Source organism: Salvelinus alpinus, chromosome 8 (assembly GCF_045679555.1).
Source record: "Salvelinus alpinus chromosome 8, SLU_Salpinus.1, whole genome shotgun sequence".
In the NCBI taxonomy this organism is placed as follows: Eukaryota; Metazoa; Chordata; class Actinopteri; order Salmoniformes; family Salmonidae; genus Salvelinus; species Salvelinus alpinus.
The window spans coordinates 64,808,238-64,836,221 of NC_092093.1; the positions used below are offsets into that span (position 1 = coordinate 64,808,238).

Sequence of the window (27,984 nt, forward strand, 5' to 3'; positions counted from 1 at the left end):
TTGTGTGTGAGAAGGGTGAGTGAGAGGAACTGTGTCTGAGTGTTGGTGAAGTGCTGCTTTGCTGTTTTAGAAGCTGGTAGCGTAGTGAAAATGGGGTGCTGCTGCAGTAAGGAGCTGAGCCCAGGCCTGCTAAGTGAGAGGACCAGGCTGCTTCAGGCATCAAGCCCAGAGGCGCTGGGGATCAAGAACCAGGACAGACTACACACTAATGCTTTGGCTCAACATGTGTCTGACCAACTGGCTCAACACACGTGTGTACCGGACGGACCGGCCAAATGGAAACTTCAGGAACAGGAGAAGAAGAACAATGTCATCCCGGACAACGTGTCGACAGGCCCCAAGGCGAGGCATAGCAGTGTCCGTGGCATGCGGAGTGGGGGGCTACTCACTCCGCAACACTCACACGAGGAGGAACTGGCTATTATTAACGCCTCCACAGGCCCCAGCATGGTCACACAGACAAACACGGACACACACACACACATGGACTCGACGGAGGCAGGCGTGCCACACACACACGCTGCCAAGGCCAGCTGTGGGAATGTTCCATATTTGGAGGGGAGTGTGAAGAGCCCATTAAAACAGAAGATAGCAGAGAACACTATGGATAATTCTGTTAGACAAAGGATACAGAGCAGCATGGAGAACCCACCCAAACAGAAGATGGAGAAGACAATGGAGAACCTAGCGAGACAGATAGAGAATACCATTCAGAACCCAGACAGACAGAGGATAGAGAAGACCATTGAGGTCCCAGAAAGACAGAGGATAGAGAACACTGTGGAGAGCCCAGTGAGACAGAGGATAGCGAAGAACGCCCTGCTCAGGTCTACCTGGTTCAACCAGACCCCGGAGCCCGGCCAGGAAGAGACAGAGGGCTGGAGGACCCCCCTGGTCGGAACATCCCCAACCCACCAGCTGTATGATATCAGAGCTGGGGGGGATTCCACTAGAGTAGGACCAGAGGAAGATGAGGAGGAAGACTGTGTCATCAGGGCAACCTTGGGGCGGGGTTTCAGGGCCAGAGCTCAGAGCTTCTACAGCATCTGTTCCATCGATGCTGACGACCTAGACACTGACCAATCCAATACAGAGGAACATACAGCCTTCATCCAATCACACGCAGCGGAACCTAGAGCAATCGAATCACACATAGCCAAAACTACATCCTCTATTCAATCACACGTAGCCGAACATACAGCTTTCCAATCACATTCAGAGGAACATACAGCCTCTATCCAATCACACGCAGAAAAACCTAAAGCCAATGACCAATCACACAGAGTGGAACCTACAGCCTTTGACAAATCCCACGGTGAGCCCCCTGAGGCACCCGTTCTGCCGGACCTTCTCTGGAGAAGCTATGAGGACCCTCAGACTTCACAACAGGACAGCTCCATCGCCCCCGGAGACACCAGGACCCCACCACTAACTGGAGACATTACAGATCCCGACATACTTGAGCTGACATCACGCCAGGAGAAGAGTGTGTGTGTGAGGGACGAGAATGTGTGTGTTAAGAAGACAGGTATTTTGTCCACAGTGAAGACTGTTGATAGCAGCCAGGAAGGAGAAAACAAAAAGAGGGATTTGAACCTCCATGATACTCATAACAATATTCCCACCCCCACATACCCCTGCCCTCCTAACCCTACCATTACAGAGGAGCAACTCACACACAGCCTCAGCCTTAGCTCTAGTCCTAGCCCCAGATCCAGCCCCCTGCTTGGGGCAGTGGATGGGGCCACATGTGTAGAGGAGATGGAGGGGATTGAGGTATACCAAGCTGTCTCAGTGAGGATGATCAGTGAGGGGCTGAAAGGAGAGACAGAGGAGGAGGAGGAGGAGCAGGAGACCATACTCAGCAGCACAGTGGAAACCACACTAACAGAGGTATCACCAGTCTCCACACTCTCCTCACTATCCACAGTCTACCCAGTCTATGCAGTGTCTCTACCCATGGACTTTACTGTCCACTCATTCAAATCTGACCTTAGACCAGTGGATATGGAACATGAAGTTGGAACAAAACCTGATCAGTATAATACTACTTCTGACAGCAACGCCAAGCCTGATCAAAACACAACACATGTGTATGCTGGGAGACCTGATAGGGATGATGTAAAACCTACTGGAAATAACAGAAGCCCTGTTGATGACTCAGAGCTCACTGATTGGCCAGTCCAGGCTGAGGATATAGTGGGAAGGTCTGCAGCAACACAGAAGGAGCCGGAAACCAGTGTGGAACAGAAACACTGGCAGGAAATGGCTGCCATCACCAGTCACCCCACAAGAGAGAGCAGCTATCCTCAGAATTGTAGAGAGGACAGAGAGAGCAGCAATCTTTCTCAGGGTTGTGAGGACATAGAGAGCAGCCATATTTCTCAGGGTTGTGAGGACAGCGAGAGCGACCATCTCTCTGAGGAACGAGGAGGCTCTACTCCTGTCCCTCAGGACCTGCCTAGCGGGGACACTTACTTACAGCCCTGTCCTTCATCCTCCTCTTCCCATTTCCTTTCAATAGGTTCAGAATGGAGAGATGGGAGGTTGATTTCAGAGGGAGGAACTGAACCCACTGACTGCAGAAACCTGTCTGAGAAGAACACAGAGGACGGAACACCCGCGGAGGACGGAACACCCGCGGAGGACGGAATGCACGCGGAGGACGGAACGCACGCGGAGGACGGAACACACGCGGAGGACGGAACGCACACGGACAAAAGGGCAGAGATACACACTGAGAATAGAATATCCCTGCTAGAGGATTGTGCTGCAACAGACAGTAGTGTAGGAACACAGTCTGACAGTAGTTTAGGGACACTACCTGAGGACACTGAGTGTAGTAATATAGCAACAAATGACAGTATGTTTGTCACCCCTGTTTTCCCCCCTGTGACATTTGGATTCAGCCCATTTGATGAACCCCTGAAGTTTGTTTCCCACGGCGATGACTGCTCAGATGTGGACTACCCTGTAGACGATGCAACGACGGCAGATTCCTATTTGTTGGCGGGAGTGCTGGGAGTGGAGCCTGATCAGATTGACGTTTACGCCTCGACCCCCTCTTACCAGATACAGTTCCTGGGTCAGGGGTCACTGGCTGTCACCACGGACATGGACACCGTGGGGGTGAGAGGACAGGTCGAGGAAGGCGGCATGAAAGACATGGTGTCAGAACTGCTGGGAGAGGAAGGGGACCCCACCCTCTCTGGCCTCTACCCCTCTCCCTGGACGCATTTAGGGCCAGGGCTGGTAGAGGAAGAGGTCTGTGGAGGATGGGCCCAGGGGCTGGCCCAGGGTATGGTGCCCAGCCAGGGTGAGGGTGAGGAGGGCTGCGAGGAGGAGCAGCCCCCTAGCTCCATGGCCCTGCTGGGAGTCTACCCCACCTACAGCACTCTTCTGCCTCAGGACTCTTGTCTCTGGGAATGGCACCATCAGTACCAGCCTGTGAGTACTTCAGCGGTGTGTGTGTGTACTGTAGGGGTGAGAAAACACACGTACAGTGCATTCGGAAAGTATTCAGACCCCTTCACCTTTTCCACATTTTGTTACTTTACAGCCTCATTCAAAAAAAAATTTAAAAAATGTTTTCCACTCATCAATCTACACACAATACCCCATAATGACAAAGCAGAAACAGGTTTTTTGAAATGTTTGCAAATGTATAAAAAAAAATGAAATATCACATTTACTTAAGTATTCAGACTCTTTACTCAGTACATTGTTGAAACACCTTTGCCAGTGATTACAGCCTCAAGTCTTCTTGGGTATGATGCTACAAGCTTGGCACACCTGTATTTCTCAAGCTCTGTCAGGTTGGATGTGGAGTGTCGCTGCACAGCTATTTTCAGGTCTCTTCAGAGATGTTCAATCGGGTTCAATTCCGGGCTCTGGCTGGACAACTCAAGGACATTCACAGACTTGTCCCGAAGCCACTGTTGCGTTGTCTTGGCTGTGTGCTTAGAGGTCGTTGTCTTGTTGGAAGGTGAACCTTCAGCCCAGTCTGAGGTCCTGAGCGCTCTGGAGCAGGGATTCATCAAGGATCTCTCTGTACTTTGCTCCGTTCATCTTTCCTTTGATCCTGACTAGTTTCCCAGTCCCTGCCTCCAAAAAACATACTTACAGCATGATGCTGCCACCACCATGCTTCACCATAGGGATGGTGCCAGGTTTCCTCCAAACGTGATGCTTGGCAATCAGGCCAAAGAGTTCAATCTTGGTTTCATCAGACCAGAGACTCTTGTTTCTCATGGTCTGAGAGTCTTTAGGTGCCTTTTGGCAAACTCCAAAAAAGCTGTCATGTGCCTTTTACTGAGGAGTGGCTTCCGTCTGGTCACTCTACCATAAAGGCCTGATTGGTGGAGTGCTGCATAGATGGTTGTCCTTCTGGAAGTTTCTCCCATCTCCACAGAGGAGCTCTGTCAGAGTGACCATCGGGTTCTTGGTCACCTCCCTGACCAAGGGCCTTCTCCCACCATTGCTCAGTTTGGCCGGGTGGCCAGCTCTAGAGAGAGTCTTGGTGGTTCCAAACGTCTTCCATTTAAGAATGATGGAGGCCACTGTGTTCTTGGGGACCTTCAATGCTGCAGACATTTTTTTGGTACCCTTCCCTAGACACAATTCGGTGTTGGAGCTCTACGGACAATTCCTTCGACCTCATGGCTTGGTTTTTTCTCTGACATGCACTGTCTACTATGGGACCTTATACAGGTGTGTGCCTTCCCAAATCATGTCCAATATATTTAATTTACCACAGGTGGACTCCAATCAAGTTGTAGAAACATCAAGGATGATCAATGGAAACAGGATTCACCTGAGCTTAACTTCATTGCAAAGGGTCTGAATTCTTATGTAAATCATTTTCAAAGAATTTGCACACAAAAAAAAAAAACTATTTCCGCTTTATCATTATGTGTAGATTTTAATTTAATCAATTTAAGAATAAGGCTGTAACGTAACAAAATGTGGAAAAAGTAAAGCGGTCTGAATAATTTCCGAATGCACTGACAGTGGTGGCCCAAAATGTTGGCACCCTTGCACTTAAGTAACTCACAATTTTCCCTAAAAATAAGTTGAAATTGAACAAAGTATTTGGTCTCCACACTTCTTTATTTCACTGTTAATATTACAGAACTTTTGTTTTTGATTCAGAACTTAATATATCCATTAAAATCAGAAAATAAACAGAAATGGCATTGACAAAATTATTGACACCCTACTTAATATTTGGTAGTACAGCCTTTGGTCAAAATAACTGCAATCATGTGCTTCCTGTTACCATCAATGAACTTCCTGCACCTCTTTCCTGGCAGTTTGGCCCACTCTTGTACAAACTGCTCCAGTTCTCCCAGATTAGAAGGGTGCCTTCTCCTAACTGCTGTTTTCAGATCTCTCCACAAGTTTTCAATGGGATTTAGATCTGGACTCATTGTTGGCCACTTCAGAACAGTCCAGCGTTTTGTCTTGAACCATTTCTGGGTGCTTTTTGAAGTGTGTTTGGGGTCATTGTCCTGTTGGAAGACCCATGACCTTTGATTGTGACCCAGCTTTCTGATACTGGGTCTAATATTGCACTCCAAAATACCTTGGTATTCACCTGATTTCATGATGCCATGCAAACGTTCAAGACACCCAACGCCAGAGGCAGCAAAGCAACCCCAAAACATTACTGAACCGCCATGTTTGACTTTAGGGGTGGTGTTCTTTCCTTTGAAAGCTTCATTTTGTTTTCTGTAAACATAGAGATGGTGTGCTTTACCAAAAAGCTCTGATTTGGTCTCATCTGTCCACAGGACATTCTCCTAGAAGGATTTGGGCATGTTCAGGTGTGTTTTGTCAAATTGCAGTCTGGCTTTCTTAAGTCTGTCTCTCAGCAGTGGGGTCCTCCTGGGTCTCCTACCATATAACCCCCTTTCATTGAGTTGACGATGGATGGTGCGAGTTGAAACTGTCATACCTTGTGTCTGAAGGTCAGCTTGAATCTGTGTGGCAGTAGACCGAGGTGATTTCTCCACCATTCAAACAATCCTCCACTGCAATCTTCCATCAAGTTCTCTCTTGCGGCCACGTCCAGTGTGGTTGGCTACAGTGGCATGGGCCTTAAACTTCTTGATAACATTACGTATGGTGGAAACAGGAACATCAAGGTCTCTGGAGATGGACTTGTAGCCTTGAGATTGTCCATGCTTGGCTACAATGATGTCTGACCTCAGATAATTATCTGGTTTTCTTTCTTTTCTCCATGCTCATTGCGGTACACACAGTGACACAAAACAGGAAAATTTGTCCTTTTCTCTATTCAAACTGGTTGAATAGATGTTGTTTATATGATGTTGTTTATCTTTATATAAACGTGATGTTTATACTGCAGGCACCTTCAACTCACCACAGGTGAGTTCAATTCCAAAATAAATGAGAATCACCTGCTTGAAATCAAATTATTTATAACCACTTCTAGAAGGTGCCAATAATATTGTCCGGGCCATTGTAGGATTTCTTTGTGGAATTAGCTAAGATTTTAGTAAATCAATTCAAAAAAAATTGTTTTGTTAAACTGCACATCGAAGATATACATATGTGGATACCAAAATATGTTTTAATTTCAACAGTTTCTGGAAGAAATTGTGCATTATTTGAAAAAGTGCAAGGGTGACAATATTTTTGGCCACCGACTGTATATGTTAATTTGCACTGAGGTTGTGTGTGTGTGTGTGTGTGTGTGTGTGTGTGTGTGTGTGTGTGTGTGTGTGTGTGTGTGTGTGTGTGTGTGTGTGTGTGTGTGTGTGTGTGTGTGTGTGTGTGTGTGTGTGTGTGTGTGTGTGTTCTCTTGCAGAAATCCACCCTGGTCTCTGAGCTCAACCCCAACGCTCAGGTATGGGCCAATCACATGCTTAGTCTGGACCCCTCAGGCTCCATCTACACTGACTCCCGTCTACCATGGCTGGCTGTTAACCAGGAAGGTAAGCATGTGGAAGTAGACAGAGTATGGAACAGCGCCTAGCCATTAGTCCAGAGGTGGAAAGAGCTACTGGGTGTTCAGGCTTTTTCTTTGGCTTTTATTTGTGTCAGTCTTGTAAATGCCTTAACCTGATTGGTCCTCAGGGTATGACCAGGGATATGATCTGGAGGAAGTGGGCAAGGCTCAGCTGGAACCGAGCGTCGTAGAATTCCCAACGGTCACTATGGGAAACCTGTCAACCAATGGCCTGGTCCAGGACAGCTGTCTATCAGGTACTAACGTTACTGGCTGATGGAGCTTAGAACAAACAGGACTGTTTATCAGGTGACATCTGATACAAACATTATATGTTATTGATGTTTTCAGAGGAGCTCATCGATCAGCTGAAGACCTCACTGGAGTCCTGTCTGTCACGGTACGTATGTGTCACAGGCCGCTGATGGCACCTAAAAGAGCAACTGCCCCTAAAAATCAACTTCTCATTTTGAAAATGGTCTATGTGGCATCAATATGAGTCAGAAACATTTATTATAGAATACAAAGTGTAAATAGGATCAGTTTGGTCATAAAGTCAGTCTCGTTCAACTGAGATTTGCGAGATGATAGGAGATAATGGTATGTCACGGAATGAAGAGTACCGTAAGAGTGGTCAAATTGGGTTTGGCATTCGATATCCCTATGGGGCTAGTTAAGGACCATCAGTAAATTCAACAATGTACATGTAACAATATTTTAAAAAGTCAGTAGCTCAAAATTTCAATGACTTAAAAACCACCTATAAATTGTAGAAAGTCATATACAAATATTGAAAGCAATTAACGACACCACTAAAAGATGTGCAACATGAAAATATTGTCCCATTTACATTGTGTAATGTATTGACGGTCCCTAACTATCACCAGAGATAGGCTATCCAAAGTCAAACCAACTTTGCCATGGTCGCACACCAAACGGCTGAAGCCAATTGGCAAAATTATTTGGCTAACTCTTCCCACCTGCTAACACACACGAGACATCCCACATCAAACCACACCCAGAAACCAACTCACGTCTGAATTCAGTCATGGCCTCTTGCATTTCTTAATTATCAAAATCTAAGACAAAGACAAATCAGGAAGTGCAGTCACCCTTTAATTGGGATGGACCGGCTCACAGTAATGGCTGGAACGGGATTGGTTGTGTTGGATGCCATTCCATTTACTCCATTCCAGGCATTATAATAAGACTTCCTCCTCTCACGAGCGTCCTGTGGTCTGTGTGATTGGTCAGTGGGCAGTTAGGGTAGTTTCTGATTGGGCAGTGAAGGGTAGTTTGTTATTGGTCAGTAGGCAGTGAGTTTTTTTTAACTGATTGGCTGATGTCCCCTCAGGGAGAACCTTGCCAAAGACCTCTACCTCGTCTCCCAGATGGACAGCGACCAGTTTGTTCCCATAACAACGCTAGCCAACCTCGACCACATCAAGAATCTCAGCACGGACTTGGAACTCATCTCTGACGTCCTCAAGTGTGAGTAAACCTTTTCTGTGTGCATGTATGTATGTATGTATGTATGTATGTATGTATGTATGTATGTATGTATGTATGTATGTATGTATGTATGTATGTATGTATGTATGTATGGACGTATGTGGGTTATTGTTGTATTGTATTACATGATTGGGTAAGATGTTTACTGGAGGGAAGGCTCTGACCGTGTCCTGTCTCCTGATTGGCTCGTAGCCTTGCCGCTGGTGGAGGTGGCAGAATGCGGGCAAAAGGTACGGCCCAATCAGGGACGCTGTATCGTCATCCTCCGAGAGGTCCCGGAGACCACACCCCCAGAGGTAAGAACCCGCCTGTTAGAAACCTGTCTTAGTCCATGGGCCAGCTGAAAAAGGTCCACCTTGTGGTGGCAAAGGTTTGATGGAATTAAATTGTTTCCCACAAGCTCCTGATCAAATTGATATATGATAGCCTCTCCCAAAAAAATTGCTTTCTATGTTTTTCACACAATTATACATCTTGTTGTAAGGGAGTCTATGCAATATAATGTTTGCAGACTGATAAAGGAATGTTGAGACGTGAGAATGGTGACATGTTCATTGAAAATGACTGTATAGGTTTTTATCAATAAAATGTCACTATACTCTGCAGAGCGTTCGATTTGCAAGAAGACCCCCAGCCCCGCTAAAACCATAGACAACTATGTGCTGTTTCAAGGGATTGTTAAATAAACTATTTGGTTTTAATATAATCACTTCTTGAAGAGCATAGTCAGAACTACACATTTCGTATTATTCCACATTTAGCTCTATCATCAGAGTTGTACAGCATGTAACTGCATGCTTTTCATGATCAGCCAACATCAATAGATCATGTAATTTCAGATACATGAGGGTACTGTATCCCTTTGGCATGTAGCTAGCTAAGCAAACAACGTGTCAATCTTGCTTTTAGAAAGAGCTTGACATCAGTCCTTGTCCTGGTAAAATTGTCTGTCGGACATCTGTCATCAACCCTATACATGGCAAGCAAATCAAACAATATTTTTTATATATAGCCATTTATACTGAACCAAAATATAAACACAACATGTAAAGTGTTGGTCTCATGTTTCATGAACTGAAATAAAAGATCCCCAACATTTTCCACAAAAAGCTTATTTCTCTTTCATTTTTTGCACAAATTTGTTTACATCCCTGTTAGTGATCATTTCTCCTTTGTCAAGATAATCCATCAACCTGACAGGTGTGGCATATCAAGAAGCTGATTAAACAGCATGATCATTACATAGGTGCACCTTGCGCTGGGGACAATAAAAGGCCACTGTAAAATGTGTAGTTTTGTCACACAACACAATGCCACAGATGTCTCGACTGCAGGAATGTCCACCAGATTTGTTGCCAGAGAATTGAATGTTCATTTTACTACCATAAGCTGCCTCCGACGTCGTTTTAGAGAATTTGGCAGTACGTCCAACCGGACTAAATACTGCAGACCACATGTAACCTCTCCAGCCTAGGACCTCCACATCCGGCTTCTTTACCTGCGGGATCGTCTGAAACCAGACACCCGGACAGCTGATGAATCTGAGGAGTATTTCTGTCTGTAATAAAGCTTTTGGGGGGGAAACTCATTCTGATTGGGTGGGCCTGGCTCCCCAGTGGGTGGGCCTGTGCTCTCTAATAGCTCTTCTCTCCCTGACCATCATAATCTTAAAATGATGCTTTCTAACCTTCAACAGTACACGTTATTTAATGAAACCTAATAATTTCGTATACATTAGTTCAGTGGCTAGTTGACACGTTATAGAAATCATGTCATCAGTGATTAGAAAAAAATCCAGCAATTGGACCATTGCTGATGCCCTCGACAACCCTTAGCAGCCACTAACCAATACGTATTTCAGTAGACCCTATACTACATTATACTATTTTTTCCACAAAAAAAGTGTAACTAGTCACCATCTATGAAGGCTGTAAACCTAAGGCTTTAATACTTCACCAGCTATGTAAGTTGATGCCCTCATCATCAGGCGGCTTGTTAAAATGTCATATTGGAATGTAGTGTATATGACAGGATTCAAGACATATTTTATATTTAAACAATATGGCATAATATTGTATATCAATATAGTCATTACAAACCAGTGAAAGATCCCTTTAGGAATATTATAGATACATTTTTAATTGTTTGAAAATAAAATATTGTAACGGCTGTCCTCCTCATCTGAGGAGGAGAAGTTTGAAGGATCGGACCAATGCGCAGCGTGGTAAGTGTCCATAACGTTTATTTTAAAACATAAACTGAACACTATGAAATACAAAACAATAAATGTGAACATGAACGAAACAGAAAACAGTACCGTGTGGCAACAAACACTCACACGGAAACAAACACCCACAAACCAAAAGTGAAACCCAAGCTACCTAAGTATGATTCTCAATCAGGGACAACGATTGACAGCTGCCTCTGATTGAGAACCATACCAGGCCGAACTCAAACCCCCAACATAGAAAAACACACATAGACTGCCCACCCCAACTCACGCCCTGACCATACTAAATAAAGACAAAACAAAGGAAATAAAGGTCAGAACGTGACAGTACCCCCCCCCCCCTCCCCCCCAAGGTGCGGACTCCGGCCGCAAAACCTGAACCTATAGGGGAGGGTCTGGGTGGGCATCTGTCCGCGGTGGCGGCTCTGGCGCGGGACGTGGACCCCACTCCACCATAGTCATTACCCACTTCAGTAACGTCTTCAGAGCAGCGACCCTCGCCGCAGATCCCGGACTGGGAACCCCAATAAAGAGCCCCACTAGACTGAGGGGCAGCTCCGGACTGAGGGGCAGCTCCGGACTGAGGGGCAGCTCCGGACTGAGGGGCAGCTCCGGACTGAGGGGCAGCTCCGGACTGAGGGGCAGCTCCGGACTGAGGGGCAGCTCCGGACTGAGGGGCAGCTCCGGACTGAGGGGCAGCTCCGGACTGACGGGCAGCTCCGGACTGACAGGTGGCTCGGGCGGCTCCTGACTGACGGGCGGCTCAGGCGGCGCTGGACAGACGGGCGGCTCAGGCGGCGCTGGACAGACGGGCGACTCAGGCGGCGCTGGATAGACGAGCGGCTCAGGCCTGCCGAGGCGCACTGTAGGTCTAGTGCGTGGTGCCGGAACAGGTGGTACCGGGCAGGGAACACGCACCTCAGGGCGAGTGCGGGGAGCAGGAACAGGACGTACAGGGCTCTGGAGACGCACAGGAAGCCTGGTGCGTTGTGTTGGCACTGGTGGTACTGGGCTGGGGACACACACCTCAGGGCGAGTGCGGGGTGCTGGAACTGGAGCCCTGGTACGTGGTGCCGGCACCGGAGGGCTGGTGCAAGGAGGTGGCACCGGATAGACCGGACCGTGAAGGCGCACAGACCATGAAGGCGCACAGGAGGTCTCGAGCACCAAGCCTGCCCAACCTTACCTGGTTGAATGCTCCCCGTAGCCAGGCCAGTGCGGCGAGGTGTAATAGCCCGCACTGGGCTGTGCTGGCGAACCGGGGACACCATGCGTAAGGCTGGTGCCATGTACACCGGCCCGAGGAGACGCACTGGAGACCAGATGCGCTGAGCCGGCTTCATGGCACCTGGCTCGATGCCCACTCTAGCCCGGCCGATACGAGGCACTGCAATGTACCGCACCGGGCTATGCACACGCACAGGGGACACCGTGCGCCTAACGGCATAACACGGTGCCTGCCCGGTCCCTCTCTCTCCACGGTAAGCACGGGAAGTTGGCGCAGGTCTCCTACCTGAACTCGCCACACTCCCCGTGTGCCCCCCCCCCCCCCCCCCAATACATTTTTGGGGCTGCCTCTCGGGCTTCCAGCCGCGCTGCCGAGCTAGCTCCTCATAATGCCGCCTCTCGGCTCATCTGAGGAGGAGAAGTTTGAAGGATCGGACCAATGCGCAGCGTGGTAAGTGTCCATAACGTTTATTTTAAAACATAAACTGAACACTACAAAACAATAAATGTGAACATGAACAAAACCGAAAACAGTACCGTGTGGCAACAAACACTCACACGGAAACAAACACCCACAAACCAAAAGTGAAACCCAGGCTACCTAAGTATGATTCTCAATCAGGGACAACGATTGACAGCTGCCTCTGATTGAGAACCATACCAGGCCGAACTCAAAACCCCAACATAGAAAAACACACATAGACTGCCCACCCCAACTCACGCCCTGACCATACTAAATAAAGACAAAACAAAGGAAATAAAGGTCAGAACGTGACAAATATAGATATCAGTGATGCAAATACGGACCAAAACCATTGATATGAGTAGTGTTTTTGGTACATTTTTGGAACAGTTTTGCTAATGTTTTACAAAGATTATATATCTTGCAAACCTGGCTAAATTGGTTGTGTTATTTGCATAACTATAATCTATGTTTTATTGCCATTAGGCATATTCCACCTATTATTGAAAGAGTTGAAAGAGCCCATAGAGATACCATAATATGTTTTGTATTATGAAGTTTATAACATATCAAATTGCGTTAGTTTGAGAAGTTAATTCCCTGACAATACAAAATGATCATGTCCTCAATCCTGTTGGCCCAGCTAACTGCATAACATATGTGATGAGGAATATTTAAGATTTAATAAAGTTCATATTCAGTTAAGAGTAATTAACATAATGCTTAGCATATCTATGTTTTCCCGGCATTTATGTAATTCACATGATTTCAAGAGTTCTGTTTGTGTCAAGGGTTGATGGTTACGAGACTCGATGTTATGTATTAAACACATATCTGTTTATAGTAACTGAAACCAGACTGGATGTACAAGGACTGAGGACACTGATATGTTATTGTATTGATGACCTTATGAACACTGTGTGACTCTGCAGCAGCTGGCAAAGTATTTTGTTGTGACGTACAAGCCTCCCAGGCTGATGTTTATGGAACATTGGTGCTGTGAGATTGGGATTTAAGGCCCTGCTTAGAGAAGGCCAGTTAGACATTTTCTCTGCTTCTGTGCTGTAGGTGTGTCCCTGTCTCACTTGTAATAAACCAGATTGATTTACGATTGACTATATCCGAGAGTGCTCTTCTTTTATTCACCCCTTTACAGTTACCATACAGTGCATTCAGAAAGTATTCAGACCCCTTCACTTTTTCCACATTTTGTTACGTTACAGCCTTATTCTAAAATTGATTAAATTGTTTTTTGACCCCTCATCAATCTACAATCTGCCAACAATTATAAATGTTTGCAAATTTATATAAAATAAATCAAAAAACATGAATATCACATTTACTTAAGTATTCAGATCCTTTACTCAGTATTTTGTTGAAGCACCTTTGGCAGCGATTACAGCCTTGAGTCTTCTTGGGTATGATGCTACAAGCTTGGCACACCTGTAATTGGCGAGTTTCTCCCATTCTGTTCTGCAGATCCTCTCAAGCTCTGTCACGTTGGATGGGGAGCATCGCTGCACAGCTATTTTCAGGTCTCTCCAAAGATGTTAGTTCGGGTTCAAGTCCGGGCTCTGGCTGGGCCACTCAAGGACATTCAGAGACTTGTCCCCAAGCCACTCCTGCGTTGTCTTTGCAGTGTGCTTAGGGTCGTTGTCCTATTGGAAGGTGAACCTTCGCCCCAGTCTGAGGTCCTGAGCGCTCTGGAGCAGGTTTTCATCAAGAATTTCTGTGTACTTTGCTCCGTTCACCTTTCCCTCGATCCTGACTAGTCTCCCTGTCCCTGCCGCTGAAAAACATCCCCATAGCATGATGCTGCCACCATGCTTCACAGTAGGGATGGTGCCAGGTTTCCTCCAAACGTGACAGTTGGCATTCACGCCGAAGAGTTCAACCATGGTTTCATCAAATCAGAGATTCTTGTTTCTCATGGTCTGAGACTCCTTTAGGTGCATTTTGGCAAACTCCAAGCGGTCTGTCATGTGCCTGTTTCAGAGGTGTGGCTTCCATTTGGCCACTCTAAAATAAATAAATACTATTTTATTTGTCACATGCGCTGAATACAACAACACCTTACAATGAAATGCTTACTTACTTAACAATGCCGTTTTAAGAAAAATACAACAAAAAAAGAAAAAAGTAATAAGTAATTAAAGAGCAGCAGTAAAATAACAATAGTGAGGCTATATACAGGGGGCACCGGTTAGTCGAGGTAATATGTACATGCAGGTAGAGTTATTAAAGTGACTATGCATAGATAATCGATAATAAACAGCGAGTAGCAGCATCGTAAAAGAGGGGGGGGGGGGGGGCAATGCAAATAGTCTGAGTAGCCATTTGATTAGATGTTCAGGAGTCTTATGGCTTGGGGGTAGAAGCTGTTTAGAAGCCTCTTGGACCTAGACTTGGCGCTCCGGTACCGCTTGCCGTGCGGTAGCAGAGAGAACAGTCTATAACCAGCGTGGCTGGAGTCTTTGACAATTTTTAGAGCCTTTCTCTGACAGAGGTCCTGGATGGCAGGAAGCTTGGCCCTAGTGATGTACTGGGCCGTACACACTACCCTTTGTAGTGCCTTGCGGTCGGAGGCCGAGCAGTTGCCATAGCAGGCAGTGATGCAACCAGTCAGGATGCTCTTGATGGTGCAGCTGTAGAACCATTTAAGGATCTAAGGACCCATGCCAAATCTTTTCAGTCTCCTGAGGGGGAATACGTTTTTTCGTGCCCTCTTTATGACTGTCTTGGTGTTCTTGGACCATGTTAGTTTGTTGGTGATGTGGACACCAAGGAACTTGAAGCTCTCAACCTGCTCCACTACAGCCCCGTCGATGAGAATGAGGGCGTGCTCGGTCCTCCTTTTCCTGTAGTCCGCAATCATCTCCTTAGTTTTGGTTATGTTGAGGGATAGGTTGTTATTCTGGCACCACCAGGCCAGGTCTCTGACCTCCTCCCTATAGGCTGTCTCGTCGTTGTCGGTGATCAGGCCTACCACTGTTGTGTCATTGGCAAACAACATGGTGTTGGAGTCGTGTCTGGCCATGTAGTCATGAGTGAACAGGGAGTACAGGAAGGGACTGAGCACGCACCCCTGAGGGGCCCCCGTGTTGAGGATCAGCGTGGCGGATGTGTTGTTACCTACCCTTACCACCTGGGGGCGTCCAGGATGTCCAGGATCCAGTTGCAGAGGGAGGTGTTTAGTCCCAGGGTCCTTAGCTTAATGATGAGCTTTGAGGGCACTATGGTGTTGAATGCTGAGCTGTAGTCAATGAATAGCATTCTCACATAGGTTTTCCTTTTGTCCAGGTGTGAAAGGGCAGTGTGGAGTGCAATAGAGATTGCATCATCTGTGAATCTGTTAGGGTGGTATGGAAATTGAAATGGGTCTGGGGTTTCTGGGATAATGGTGTTGATTTGAGCCATGACCAGCCTTTCAAAGCACTTCATGGCTAAAGATGCGAGTGCTACGGATCGGCAGTCATTTAGGCAGGTTACTTTAGTGTTCTTGGGCACAGGGACTATGGTGGTCTGCTTGAAACATGTTGGTGTTACTGACTCAGACAGGGAGAGGTTGAAAATGTCAGTGAAGTCCTATTTAGGTCTTACTCACATCGGCTATGGAGAACGTGATCACACAGTCGTCTGGAACAGCTGATGCTCTCATGCATGTTTCAGTGTTACTTGCCTCTAAGCGAGCACAGAAGTCATTTAGCTCATGTCACTGAGCAGCTCGCGGCTGTGCTTCCCTTTTGTGCTCTGTAATAGTTTGCAATCCCTGACACATCCGACGAGCATCGGAGCCGGTGTAGTACGATTCAATCTTAGTTCTGTATTGACGCTTTGCCTGTTTGATGGTACGTCGGCAGGCATAGCGGGATTTCTTGTAAGCTTCTGGGTTAGTGTCCCGCTCCTTGAAAGCGGCAGCTCTTTTTTAATTTAATTTAATTTCACCAGTTGAGAAAAGTTCTCATTTACAACTGCGACCTGGCCAAGATAAAGCAAAGCAGTGCGACAAAAACAACACAGAGTTACACATGGGATAAACAAACGTACAGTCAATAACGCAATAGAAAAATCTGTATACAGTGTGTGCAAATGAAGTAAGGAGGTAAGGCAATAAATAGGCCAATGGTGGCAAAGTAATTACAATTTAGCAATTTACACTGAAGTGATATATGTGCAGATGAGGATGTGCAAGTAGAAATACTGGTGTGCAAAAGAGCAGAAATACAAGAACATATATGGGGATGAGGTAAGTAGTTGGTTGGATGGGCTATTCACAGATGGGCTGTGTAGAGCTGAAGTGATCGGTAAGCTGCTCTGACAGCTGACGCTTAAAGTTAGTGAGGGAGATATGTCAGTGATTTTTTTTTTTTTTTTTGCAATTCGTTCCAGTCATAGGCAGCAGAGAACTGGAAGTAAAGGCAGCCAAAGGAGGTCTTGGCTTGGGGATGACCAGTGAGATATACCTGCTGGAGCGCGTGCTACGGGTGGGTGCTGCTATGGTGACCAGTGAGCTGAGATAAGGCGGGGCTTTACCTAGCATAGACTTATAGATGACCTGGAGCCGGTGGGAATATGTATTGGAGGGCCAGCCAACGATACATACAGGTCGCAGTGGTGGGTAGTTTATGGGGCTTTGGTGACAAAACGGATGGCACTGTGATAGACTACATCCAGTTTGCTGAGTAGAGTGTTGAAGGCTATTTTGTAAATGACATCGCCAATCGTCAAGGATTGGTAGGATAGTCAGTTTTACGAGGGTATGTTTGGCAGCATGAGTGAAGGAGGCTTTGTTGCGAAATAGGAAGCCGATTCTAGATTTAATTTTGGATTGGAGATGCTTAATGTGAGTCTGGAAGGAGAGTTTAGAGTCTAACCAGACACCTAGGTATTTGTAATTGCCCACATATTCTAAGTCAGAACCCTCCAGAGTTTTGATGCTAGTCGGGCGGGAGGGTGCGGGCAACAATCGGTTAAAGAGCATGCACTTAGTTTTACTAGCATTTAAAAGCAGTTGGAGGCCACGGAAGGAGTGTTGTATGGCATTGAAGCTCATTTGGAGGTTTGTTAGCACAGTGTCCAAAGAAGGTCCAGATGTATACAGAATGGTGTCCTCTGCATAGAGGTGGATCAGAGAATCACCAGCAGCAAGAGCGACATCATTGATATATACAGAAAAAAGAGTCGGCCCGAGAATTGAACCCTGTGGCACCCCCACAGAGACTGCTGGAGGTCCGGACAACAGGCCCTCCGATTTGACACACTGAACTCTATCTCAGAAGTAGTTGGTGAACCAGGCAAGGCAGTCATTTGAGAAGCCAAGGCTATTGAGTCTTCCGATAAGAATGCATAGTGGAGAAGGTACGGTGGGATTCGAAATGGTCATTGATCTGTTTGTTAACTTGGCTTTCGAAGATTTTAGAAAGGCAGGGCAGGATGGATATAGGTCTATAACAGTTTGGGTCTAGAGTGTCTCCACCTTTGAAGAGGGGGATGACCACGGCAGCTTTCCAATCTTTGGGGATCTCAGACGATACGAAAGAGAGGTTGAATAGGCTAGTAATAGGGGTTGCAACAATTTCGGCTGATAATTTTAGAAACAGAGGATCCAGATTGTCTAGCCCAGCTGATTTGTAGGGATCCAGATTTTGCAGCTCTTTCAGAACATCAGCTGTCTGGATTTGGGTGAAGGAGAAGGGGGGGCTTGGGCAAGTTGCTGCAGGGGGTGCTGAGATGTTGGCCGGGGTAGGGGTAGCCAGGTGAAAAGCATGGCCAGCCGTAGAAAAATGCTTATTGAAATTATCGATTATCGTAGATTTAACGGTGGTGACAGTGATTCCTGTCCTCAGTACAGTGGGCAGCTGGGAGGAGGTGCTCTTATTCTCCATGGACTTTACAGTGTCCAAAAACGTATTGGAATTAGTGCTACAGTATGCAAATTTCTGTTTGAAAAAGCTATATATATTGGCTCCTGACTTCCCTGAAAAGTTGCATATCGCAAGGGCTATTCGATGCTAATGCAGAACGCCACAGGATGTTTTTGTGCTGGTCAAGGGCAGTCAAGTCTGTGGTGAACCAAGGGCTATATCTGTTCTTAGTTCTACATTTTTTGAATGGGGCATGCTTATTTAAGATGGTGAGGAAAGCACTTTTCAAGAGCAACCAGGCATCCTCTGCTGACGGGATGAGGTCAATATCCTTCCAGGATACCCGGGCCAGGTCGATTAGAAAGGCCTGCTCACTGAAGTGTTTTAGAGAGCGTTTGACAGTGATGAGGGATGGTCGTTTGACCGCGGACCCATTACGCACGCAGGCAATGAGGCAGTGATCGCTGAGATCTTGGTTGAAGACAGCAGAGGTGTATTTAGAGGGCAAGTTGGTCAGGATGATATCTGGTTACGGATTTGGTTACGGATTTGGGGTTGTACCTGGTAGGTTCCTTGATAATTTGTGAGAACAGCAGCTTGTGAGCTAAAGCTCTACCCTTTAGCTCAGTGGTGATGTTGCCTGTAATCCATGGCTTTTTGTTGGGGTATGTACTTACAGTCACTGTGGGGCTGACGTCATCTACACACTTAGTGGTTAGAGCGTTGGACTAGTAACCGGAAGGTTGCAAGATCGAATCCCCGAGCTGGCAAGGTAAAAATCTGTCGTTCTGCCCCTGAACAAGGCAGTTAACCCACTGTTCCTAGGCCGTCATTGAAAATAAGAATTTGTTCTTAACTGACTTGCCTAGTTAAATGAAGGTAAAATAAAAAATTGATCAAGCCAGTGACTGATGTGGTGTACTCAATGGAAGAATCCCAGAATATATTCCAGTCTGTGCTCTCAAAACATTCCTGTAGCTTAGCATCTGCTTCATCTGACCACTTTTTTATTGACCGAGTCACTGGCGCTTCCTGCTTTAGTTTTTGCTTGTAAGCAGGAATCAGGAAGATAGAATTATAGTCAGATTTGCCAAATGGAGGAAGAGGGAGAGCTTTGTACGCGTCTCTGTGTGTGAAGTAAAGGTGGTCTAGAGTTTTTTTTTTTTTTTTTTTTCCCCTCTGGTTGCACATTTAACATGCTGGTAGAAATTAGGTAAAACGGATTTAAGTTTCCCTGCATTAAAGTCCCCTGCCACCTCTGGATGAGAGTTTTCCTGTTTGCTTATGGCCATATACAAATCATTGAGTGCGGTCTTAATGCCAGCATCGGTTTGTGGTGGTAAATAGACAGCTACAAAGATTATAGGTGAAAACTATTTTGGTAGATCGTGTGGTCTACAGCTTTTCATGAGATACTCTACCTCAGGCGAGCAAAACCTCAAGATTTCTTAGATATCGTGCACCAGCTGTTGTTTACAAATATACATAGACTGTCACCCTTTGTCTTAACAGAGGCTGCTGTTCTATCCTGCCGATACAGTGTGTAACCCGCCAGCTGTATGTTGTTCATGTCATATGATGTTACAGTTTTTAATATCCTGTTGGTAGGATATACGTGCTTGCAGTTCGTCCACTTTATTATCCAGCAATTGTACGTTGGCCGATAGTACCGTTGGCAAAGGCAGATTAACCACTCGTCGCCGGATCCTTACAAGGCACCCTGATCACCTTCCGCGATATCGCCGTCTTTTTCTCCTGCGAATGACAGGGATGAGGGCCTCGTCGGGTGTCTGGAGTAAATCCCTCTCGTCTAACTCATTAAAGAAAAATTACTTGTTCAGTTTAAGGTCAGTAATCGCTGTTCTGATGTCCAGAAGTTATTTTTGGTCATACGATACGGTAGCAGCAACATTATGTACAAAATAAGTTACAAACAATGCAAAAAAACAACAAAATAGCCCAGTTGGTTAGGAGCCCATAAAACGGCAGCAGTCCCCTCTGGTGCCATTATACATAATAAAGGCCTGATTGGTGGAGTGCTGCAGAGACGGTTGTCCTTCAGGAAGGTTCTCCCATCTCCACAGAGGAACTCTGGAGCTCTGTCAGAGTTACTATCGGGTTCTTGGTCACCTCCCTGACCAAGGCCCTTCTCCCCCAATTGCTCAGTTTGGCCGTGCAGCCAGCTCTAGTAAGAGTCTTGGTGATTCCAAACGTCTTCCATTTAAGAATGATGGAGGCCACTGTGGTCTTGGGGACCTTTAATGCTGCAGACATTTTTTGGTACCCTTCTCCAGATCTGTGCCTCGACACAATCCTGTCTCTGAGCTCTATGGACAATTCCTTCAACCTCGTGGCTTGGTTTTTGCTCTGACATGCACTGTCAACTGTGGGACCTTATATAGACAGGTGTGTGCCTTTACAAATCATGTCCAATCAATTGAATTTACCACAGGTAAATGTAAAGTGTAAAGTGTTGGTCCCATGTTTCATGAGCTGAAATAAAAGATCACAGAAATGTTCCATTCGCACAAAAAGCTTATTTCTCTCAAATGTTGTGCACAAGTTTGTTTAAATCCCTTTTAGTGAGCATTTCTCCTTTGCTAAGATAATCCATCCACCTGACAGGTGTGGCAAATCAAGAATCTGATTAAACAGCATGAGTGTTACAAAGGTGCACCTTGTGCTGGGGGCAATAAAAGTCCACTCTACAATGTGCAGTTTTGTCACATAAAACAAGTTTTGAGAGAGCATGCAATTGGCATGTTGACTGCAGGTATGTCCACCAGAGCTGTTGCCAGAGAATGTAATGTTAATCTCTCTACCATAAGCCACCTCCAATGTCGTTTTAGATAATTTGGCAGTATGTCCAACCGGCCTCACAACCGCAGACCAAGTGTGTGGCGTTGTGTGGGCGAGTGGTTTGCTGATGTCAACGTTGTGAACAGAGTGCCCCATGGTAGTGGTGGGGTTATGGTATGGGCAGGCATAAGCTACGGACAATGAACAGAATTGCATTTTAAAGATGGCAATTTGAATACACAAAAATACTGTAACGAGATCCTGAGGCCCATTGTGAAGCCGATTTTTTTTAAAGGTATCTATGACCAACAGATGCATATCTGTATTCCCAGTCATGTGAAATCCATAGATTAGGGCCTACTGAATGTATTTCAATTGACTGATTTCCTCATATGAACTGTATCGCAGTAAAATCTTTGAAATTGTTGCATGTTGCGTTTATATTTTTGTTCAATATATGTTCAATTTGTCCTGCTGGCCCATGGATTATGTGTGTGTTTCAGTGCTGATGTGCGTGTTTATTTTGTTAAACCACCAGGAGGTAAAGGCTCTGTTTGCGTGTGAGAGCCTCCCCAGGATCCAGAGCTGTGAGTTTGCCCAGAACGACAACTGGTTCATCACCTTTAAAACTGAGGCTGACGCTCAACAGGTACAGCTGGGAGAGACAGAGACTGGGGTTACGGAGGTTAACAACAGCTGGGAGAAGGATTGATTCTCTAGACATTCATGCAGATTTCATTCAGCTGCAGATTTCATTCACGTGTGTGTGTGTGTGTGTGTGTGTGTGTGTGTGTGTGTGTGTGTGTGTGTGTGTGTGTGTGTGTGTGTGTGTGTGTGTGTGTGTGTGTGTGTGTGTGTGTGTGTGTGTGTGTGTGTGTGTGTGTGTGTGTGTGTGTGTGTGTGTGTGTGTGTGTGTGTGTGTGTGTGTGTGTGTGTGTACGGAGGTTAACAACAGCTGGGAGAAGGTTTGATTCTCTAGACATTCATGCAGATTTCATTCAGCTGCAGATTTCATTCACGTGTGTGTGTGTGTGTGTGTGTGTGTGTGTGTGTGTGTGTGTGTGTGTGTGTGTGCCAGGCATTTCAGTACCTGAGAGAGGAGGTGAGGACGTTCCAGGGAAAACCCATCAAGGTGAGTTGAGACTTTTTATTTATTTATTTAACCTTTATTTAACTAGGCAAGTCAGTTAAGAACAAATTCTTATTTACAATGATGGCCTACCCCTGCCAAACCCTAACCTGATCTAAATATTTTTCTATACATGATGCAAGTGCCAGTCACATGATAAAAGATTGATTCATTGCCTTGTTGAATAATAAATTGATCAGGCACGGATCAAGGCCAATGTGATGGCAGTCACATCTTACGCTCCAAAGAATGGCTACAGGCCCCGCGCAATGGACTCCTGCACCAATCAGCAGCCTTACAACCCCTACTACGCCCCTCCCACTTTCCAGCAGCCCCTCCCACAGCTTTACCCAATGACCAATCAAAGCTTGGCTGCCATGGCCGGATACACGGACCCTGACCTGGTGAGATGGACACACACACGTACACAGATGCAGGTACAAGCATTTTCTCTCACACTGGTGTCATTGGTGTTCTGTACAGCAGATGGCGTCATTATCTGGCTTCATGAACGGCTTCCCAGGAGGCCCCAGCTTCAACATTTCCCCCTCATACAGACACAGGTACTACACTCCTCACTCTCTTTCTCATTCTGGAGAGACGTCTCTCTCCTTCTCGCAAGCTATCATTTTCTCTCTATTTCTTTGTCTCTCTCTCTCTCCATTTCTGTGTTTTTCTTGATGGAACCATGGTTGTAGTTAGGTTGTTGTGATGTTACATGTGTTTCTCTCTCTCTCCTCCAGTAGGGGGAACCGTGGGCAGCGGGACCAGAGGCGGCGGTCTGGCGACAGGGAGCCGGGCCTTCTGGATGACCCCCCCTTCTTCCCAGAGCATGTACCAATAGGCCCCCCTGGCCCCCACAGGCAGGGCCGGCCACGGTTACCAGGCAACAGGCGTAGGGAGGGAGAGGGGGGTCGGCGTGGAGGGAGAAGGGAGTCAAGGTCCTCCCCAAGCACTGGCATAGGAAGGTAATGACCTTTAACCTCCAGCCCTTAGAGACGGGACTCTTCCTGATAACTTATGTTCAGTAGAGACTAAACAAAATATAAAATGTTTTTGAGGTACCACGTGAACTGAAGGAAGATAATAGCGATGTTTTCATTAACTTGTCCAGTGATTTTTTTATTAATTTTTTTACATTTAAGAAGTTTGCATAGATGCTAAAATTGCATGCTATGCTACAGTGCGTTTCCATTGAACTATATTGTCAATAAAATCAGCTGGATGTAATAATTTCACACCTAAAAAAAAACATTATCGCAAAAACCTACAATGTCGAATAGAAATGAATTGGTTGAAGTTTTTCCATTACCTACAGTATTTAGGCAAATTGCGCATAAGGCCTAATAAATTGGCGACAGTGCCCTCCCACCTATCTGTTTTATGTCTCAGGTAGCCTGCAAAGCCAGCATGGATAGAATGCAATAATTGACTAATATTTACCATATTCTAATAATTATTGTGTACCAACGTATCGCCAAGGTCCATGGTGCCATGGTGAAACTTGCACTCCTGTAGATCTGAAACAATTGTATGATGAAACTTGCCAGACAACCAGAACAGCAAGGCAAAGCAATTCAGGCATTCAGAAAGTCAGGACAAAAATAGATTTTGCAAGCAGTGGGCATTAGAATGAAATGTGGAGTGGAGCTTTATAGTTACGAGCACGGCCGACCAGCTCATTAGACAGAATTAGGAGGCCACCTATGGCATCAGATTGACGAGGGCGGTATTTTCTGAGCTAAACTGACCAAGACGCAACTCCAACAACAACACATGAAACCCCACATAATTCTGCTCAAAAACAATGACAATTTCTCACAACCAGTGGCATAAGGGATTTTTAGCTGAGTGCAAATGCCACCCTGTGATAAGCAATGCCCACTTTGTAAAAGGCAGGGGCACAAAATATTTTGCTTGTCCATTCACAGGGCGCCTCTCCATGGTACTGTTGGAGAGACGCATCGCTGTGGCGCAACACTAACGCAACGTTCCATAAATCATGTAACAGATATAGGATATGGTTAAAAGAGTGTGGCCTTTTCTGTAGCCTTCCTGGCTGGAGATGAAATGTATGACAATGTAATGAGACAGACACTTTTTACATCATGTAGGTTTCTCCGATCAAATAGCCTAACCTAAATGGCGCCCATTCAAATAAAAATGCACTGACATGTTAACAAACAACATATCCTAAAAACAGGACAAGTCAAAGGAGAATGGACAACCACAAGTGTTGTCTAGGAGTTTCACCCCATTGTCATGATCAGTGGTTTCAAGTTAGTATCCGTCAATTGTTTTGACAAGCTGATCATAGCGAAAAAGAAAATAGTTCTGCATTTCCAGCTTTGTAAACACATTGTAAAATAGGCTCACAATAACTCCTGATAAAGTTGGGTAGCTGATATTCAGAGCTTAAATAGCCTAATTAATTAGTCACAGGAATCAGGATTAATAAAGCCAATGCTACGGCCTACCACATGGAATGACATTCATAAAATTCTGTTGCAGGCCACATGGTAGTATACACCCCAGTAAGCACGAGCCGAAGACTTTTTGATGTCTTTTTTTGGTGTTTTATAAACGGTAGTCTTACCACATACAGTGCATTCGGAAAGTATTCAGACCCCTTGACCTTTTCCAAGTGTTGTTAAGTTACAGCCTTATTCTAAAATGGTTTGAATTGTTATTTTTCCTCATCAATCTACACAAAATACCCCATAAACTGGTTTACATAAGTATTCAGACCCTTTACTCAGTACATTGTTGAAGCACCTTTGGCAGTGATTTACATACTTGAGTCTTCTTGGGTATGACGCTGCAAGCTTGGCACGCCTGTATTTGAGAAGTTTCTCCCATTATTCTCTGGAGATCCTCTCAAGCTCTGTCAGGTTGGATGGGGAGCGTCGCGCTGCACAGCTATTTTCAGGTCTCTCCAGAGATGTTTGATCGAGTTCAAGTCTGGGCTCTGTCTGGAACTCTCAAGGACATTCAGAGACTTGTCCCAAAGCCACTCCTTCGTTGTGTTGGCTGTATGCTTAGGGTCGTTGTCCTATTGGAAGGTGAAACTTCGCCCCGGTCTGGAGCAAGTTTTTATCAAGGATCTCTCTGTACTTTGCTCCATTCATCTTTCCCTCGATCGTGACTAGTTTCCCAGTCCCTGCCGCTGAAAAACATCCCTACAGCATGATGCTGCCACCATCATGCTTCACCGTATGGATGGTGCCAGGTTTTCTCCAGACGTGATGCTTGGCATTCAGGCCAAAGAGTTCAATCTTGAGTTCATCAGACCAGAGAATCTTTAGGTGCCTTTTTTCAAACTCCAAGCGGGCTGTCATGTGCCTTCTACTGAGGAGTGGCTTCCGTCTGGCTACTCTACCATAAAGGCCTGATTGGTGGAGTGCTGCAGAGATGGTTGTCCTTCTGGAAGGTATTCCCATCTCCACAGAGGAACTCTGGAGCTCTGTCAGAGTGACCATCGGGTTCTTGGTCACCTCCCAGACCAAGGCCCTTCTCCCCCGATTGCTCATTTTGGCCAGGCGGTCAGCTCTAGGAAGAGTCTTGGTGGTTCCAAACTTATTCCATTTAAGAATGATGGAGGCCACTGTGTTCTTGGGGACCTTCAATGCTGCAGAATTTCTTTGGTACACTTCCCCAGATCTGTGCCTTGACACAATCCTGTCTCTGAGCTCTACGGACAATTCCTTCGACCTCATGGCTTGGTTTTCACATGCACTGTCAACTGTGGGATCTTATATAGACAAGTGTGTGCCTTTCCAAAGCATGTCCAATCAATTGAATTTATCACAGGTGGACTCCAATCAAGTTGTAGAAACATCTCAAAGATGATCAATGGAAACAGGATTCACCTGAGCTCAATTTTGAGTCTCATAGCAAAGGGTCTGAATACTTATGTAAATAAGGTATTTTGGCTTTTTATTTTTAATATATTTGCAAAAATTTCAAAAAACTGTTCCCACTTTGTCATTATGAGGTATTGTGTGTAGATTGATGAGATAAAAAAAAAAAAATGTAATCCATTTCAGAATAAGGCTGTCACGTAACAAAATGTGGAAAAAGTGAAGGGGTCTGAATACTTTCCGAATGCACTGTAGATGGGCATTCATAAGATTATATTTCAGGCAACACTGTAGGCTACACCTCAGTAATCATGGACCGACACCGATGCCTTTTGGACGTCTTTTTTTGGTGCAGTCCGGACCGGCCTTGATTTCCACATCCACTGATATTCGTTTTTGGTCCGGTCCGGACATTGGTTTTTGGTCTCCCCTAAGATGGCAGAACGGCAAGGACCGGCCCTGGTTACGCGATGACATCACGGGCCCTGCATACTTTCAAAATTATTCAGCAATCAATATTTATTTGAAAAATACTTTTTTTAAATTGATTGTCTTAGTAAAGCTTGACAAAAGAAAATCTCTGTCGAACGAAAATAAAAATCCACCTCTGTCGAACGAAAAGAAAAATCCACAAATTTCGATGATCTTTAGAAAAGTTATCCATATTCTGTTCTTTCCATTACACATGCCGCAGTGATTTTTTTGTTGTAGACATTGCTTTTGTTGAATAAAGCTGGGTCAATAAGAAACCTGCCTATTGATTCTCTCTCTCTGAAGGAGAGGCCCCATTGGTCAGAGGAGGAGAAGAGATGAGAAGTACACTGTAAGTACTTAACATGTGGATGGCTTTGGGAAAATGTCAAGGAAAAGCTCTTATTTGTGAGTGTTGTTTTTGTGTGTCTGTGGATATGTATGTCTGTGTATAACAATATGTGTATATAAACGTATGTATGTTTAGAGAGAGCCCCCCAAGTCGTCCCCCCGCTCCTTGTCTCCCAGTCTGGAGCTGGGCCCTTCTAGCTTCCCCCCACTGCCCCCGGCAACAGCCTCCAGAGAAACACTTACCATAGCAACCAGCAATCACAAAGCAACCTGCAACCACAAGGTAACCAAGAGTCACACACACATACACACTCACACATGCCGTCTACTTTCTTGTAAGGTTGTTTTTCTTGTTACAGAGTGCAGTTACAGACAGCAGTACCAGCCAATCAACCACTGTGACATTACAAGACCTCCAGCCTATCACAGTATTGCCTCAGAAAACCCTCCCCCCAGAGTGAGTATATTCTCCTTCCTTTGAATCATCATTGCTGTGGAATGGGTCCCTTTCACAATGTGTTTTGTATGATTACTTCAAGGAAGAAGAATACATGCAGACTCATGTCTGTGTTATGGTTGTGTTGTGTTATGGTTGAGGGTTGTGGTTGATGGTGGTTGTTGCTGTACCACAGGAAGCTGAAGGAAACCATGCCATCTCCCAAGAGGACCACAGCAGCTCCTCCGACCGTGAAAGAACCTCTCCAGACCACGAAGGAAAACAGACCAGCAGTGGTGAGACACCTCACAGACTACAGAGACAAACTGGTTATTAGTGAAAGTAGTGTATGCTGGGTACTGACCTGTCCTGTGTTGTGATTGGTTAGGAGTCCAAGAAGCCAAGCTACGCTGAGATCTGCCAAAGGATACGAGCCAATCAAACGCTTTGCGCAAACCCCATTGACCACACCCCATCCGGGGCGGAGCTTGCCCCAGCCTATCCTGCACAGGAGTCTGACCAGGCTCAGTTACCACGGTGACCAGAGTGAGATGGTTACTTTTGGTTGGGGAGGGCAAGAGGGGAGGAGGAGAGAAAAGGAAGATGTTTTTCAAGCCCAATAAAAAAATCTATAGCCCTTTAATGTTGAGGTTTTGATTTATTTGATTT

The 27,984-nt window shown here is 45.7% G+C and overlaps 1 protein-coding gene across 2 annotated transcripts; it reads left to right on the forward strand.

Annotated features, from left to right (window-relative positions):
• On the forward strand, positions 1 to 27,958 carry LOC139583505 (uncharacterized). Of its 2 annotated transcripts, none has more exons than XM_071414660.1 (16): positions 1 to 3,447; positions 6,833 to 6,959; positions 7,102 to 7,230; positions 7,325 to 7,373; positions 8,328 to 8,464; positions 8,678 to 8,781; positions 21,607 to 21,717; positions 22,147 to 22,200; positions 22,398 to 22,601; positions 22,681 to 22,760; positions 22,941 to 23,165; positions 26,835 to 26,880; positions 27,016 to 27,162; positions 27,239 to 27,336; positions 27,512 to 27,611; positions 27,704 to 27,958. In XM_071414660.1, the coding sequence occupies exons 1-16, from the start codon at positions 91 to 93 to the stop codon at positions 27,854 to 27,856; spliced, it is 5,121 nt and encodes a 1,706-aa protein (XP_071270761.1). In that variant the 5' UTR covers positions 1 to 90; the 3' UTR covers positions 27,857 to 27,958. The 2 variants fall into 2 exon arrangements, with proteins under 2 accessions (XP_071270761.1, XP_071270762.1); XM_071414661.1 differs by having other exon boundaries at positions 22,684 to 22,760.
• Positions 27,959 to 27,984: the final 26 nt, after the last annotated feature.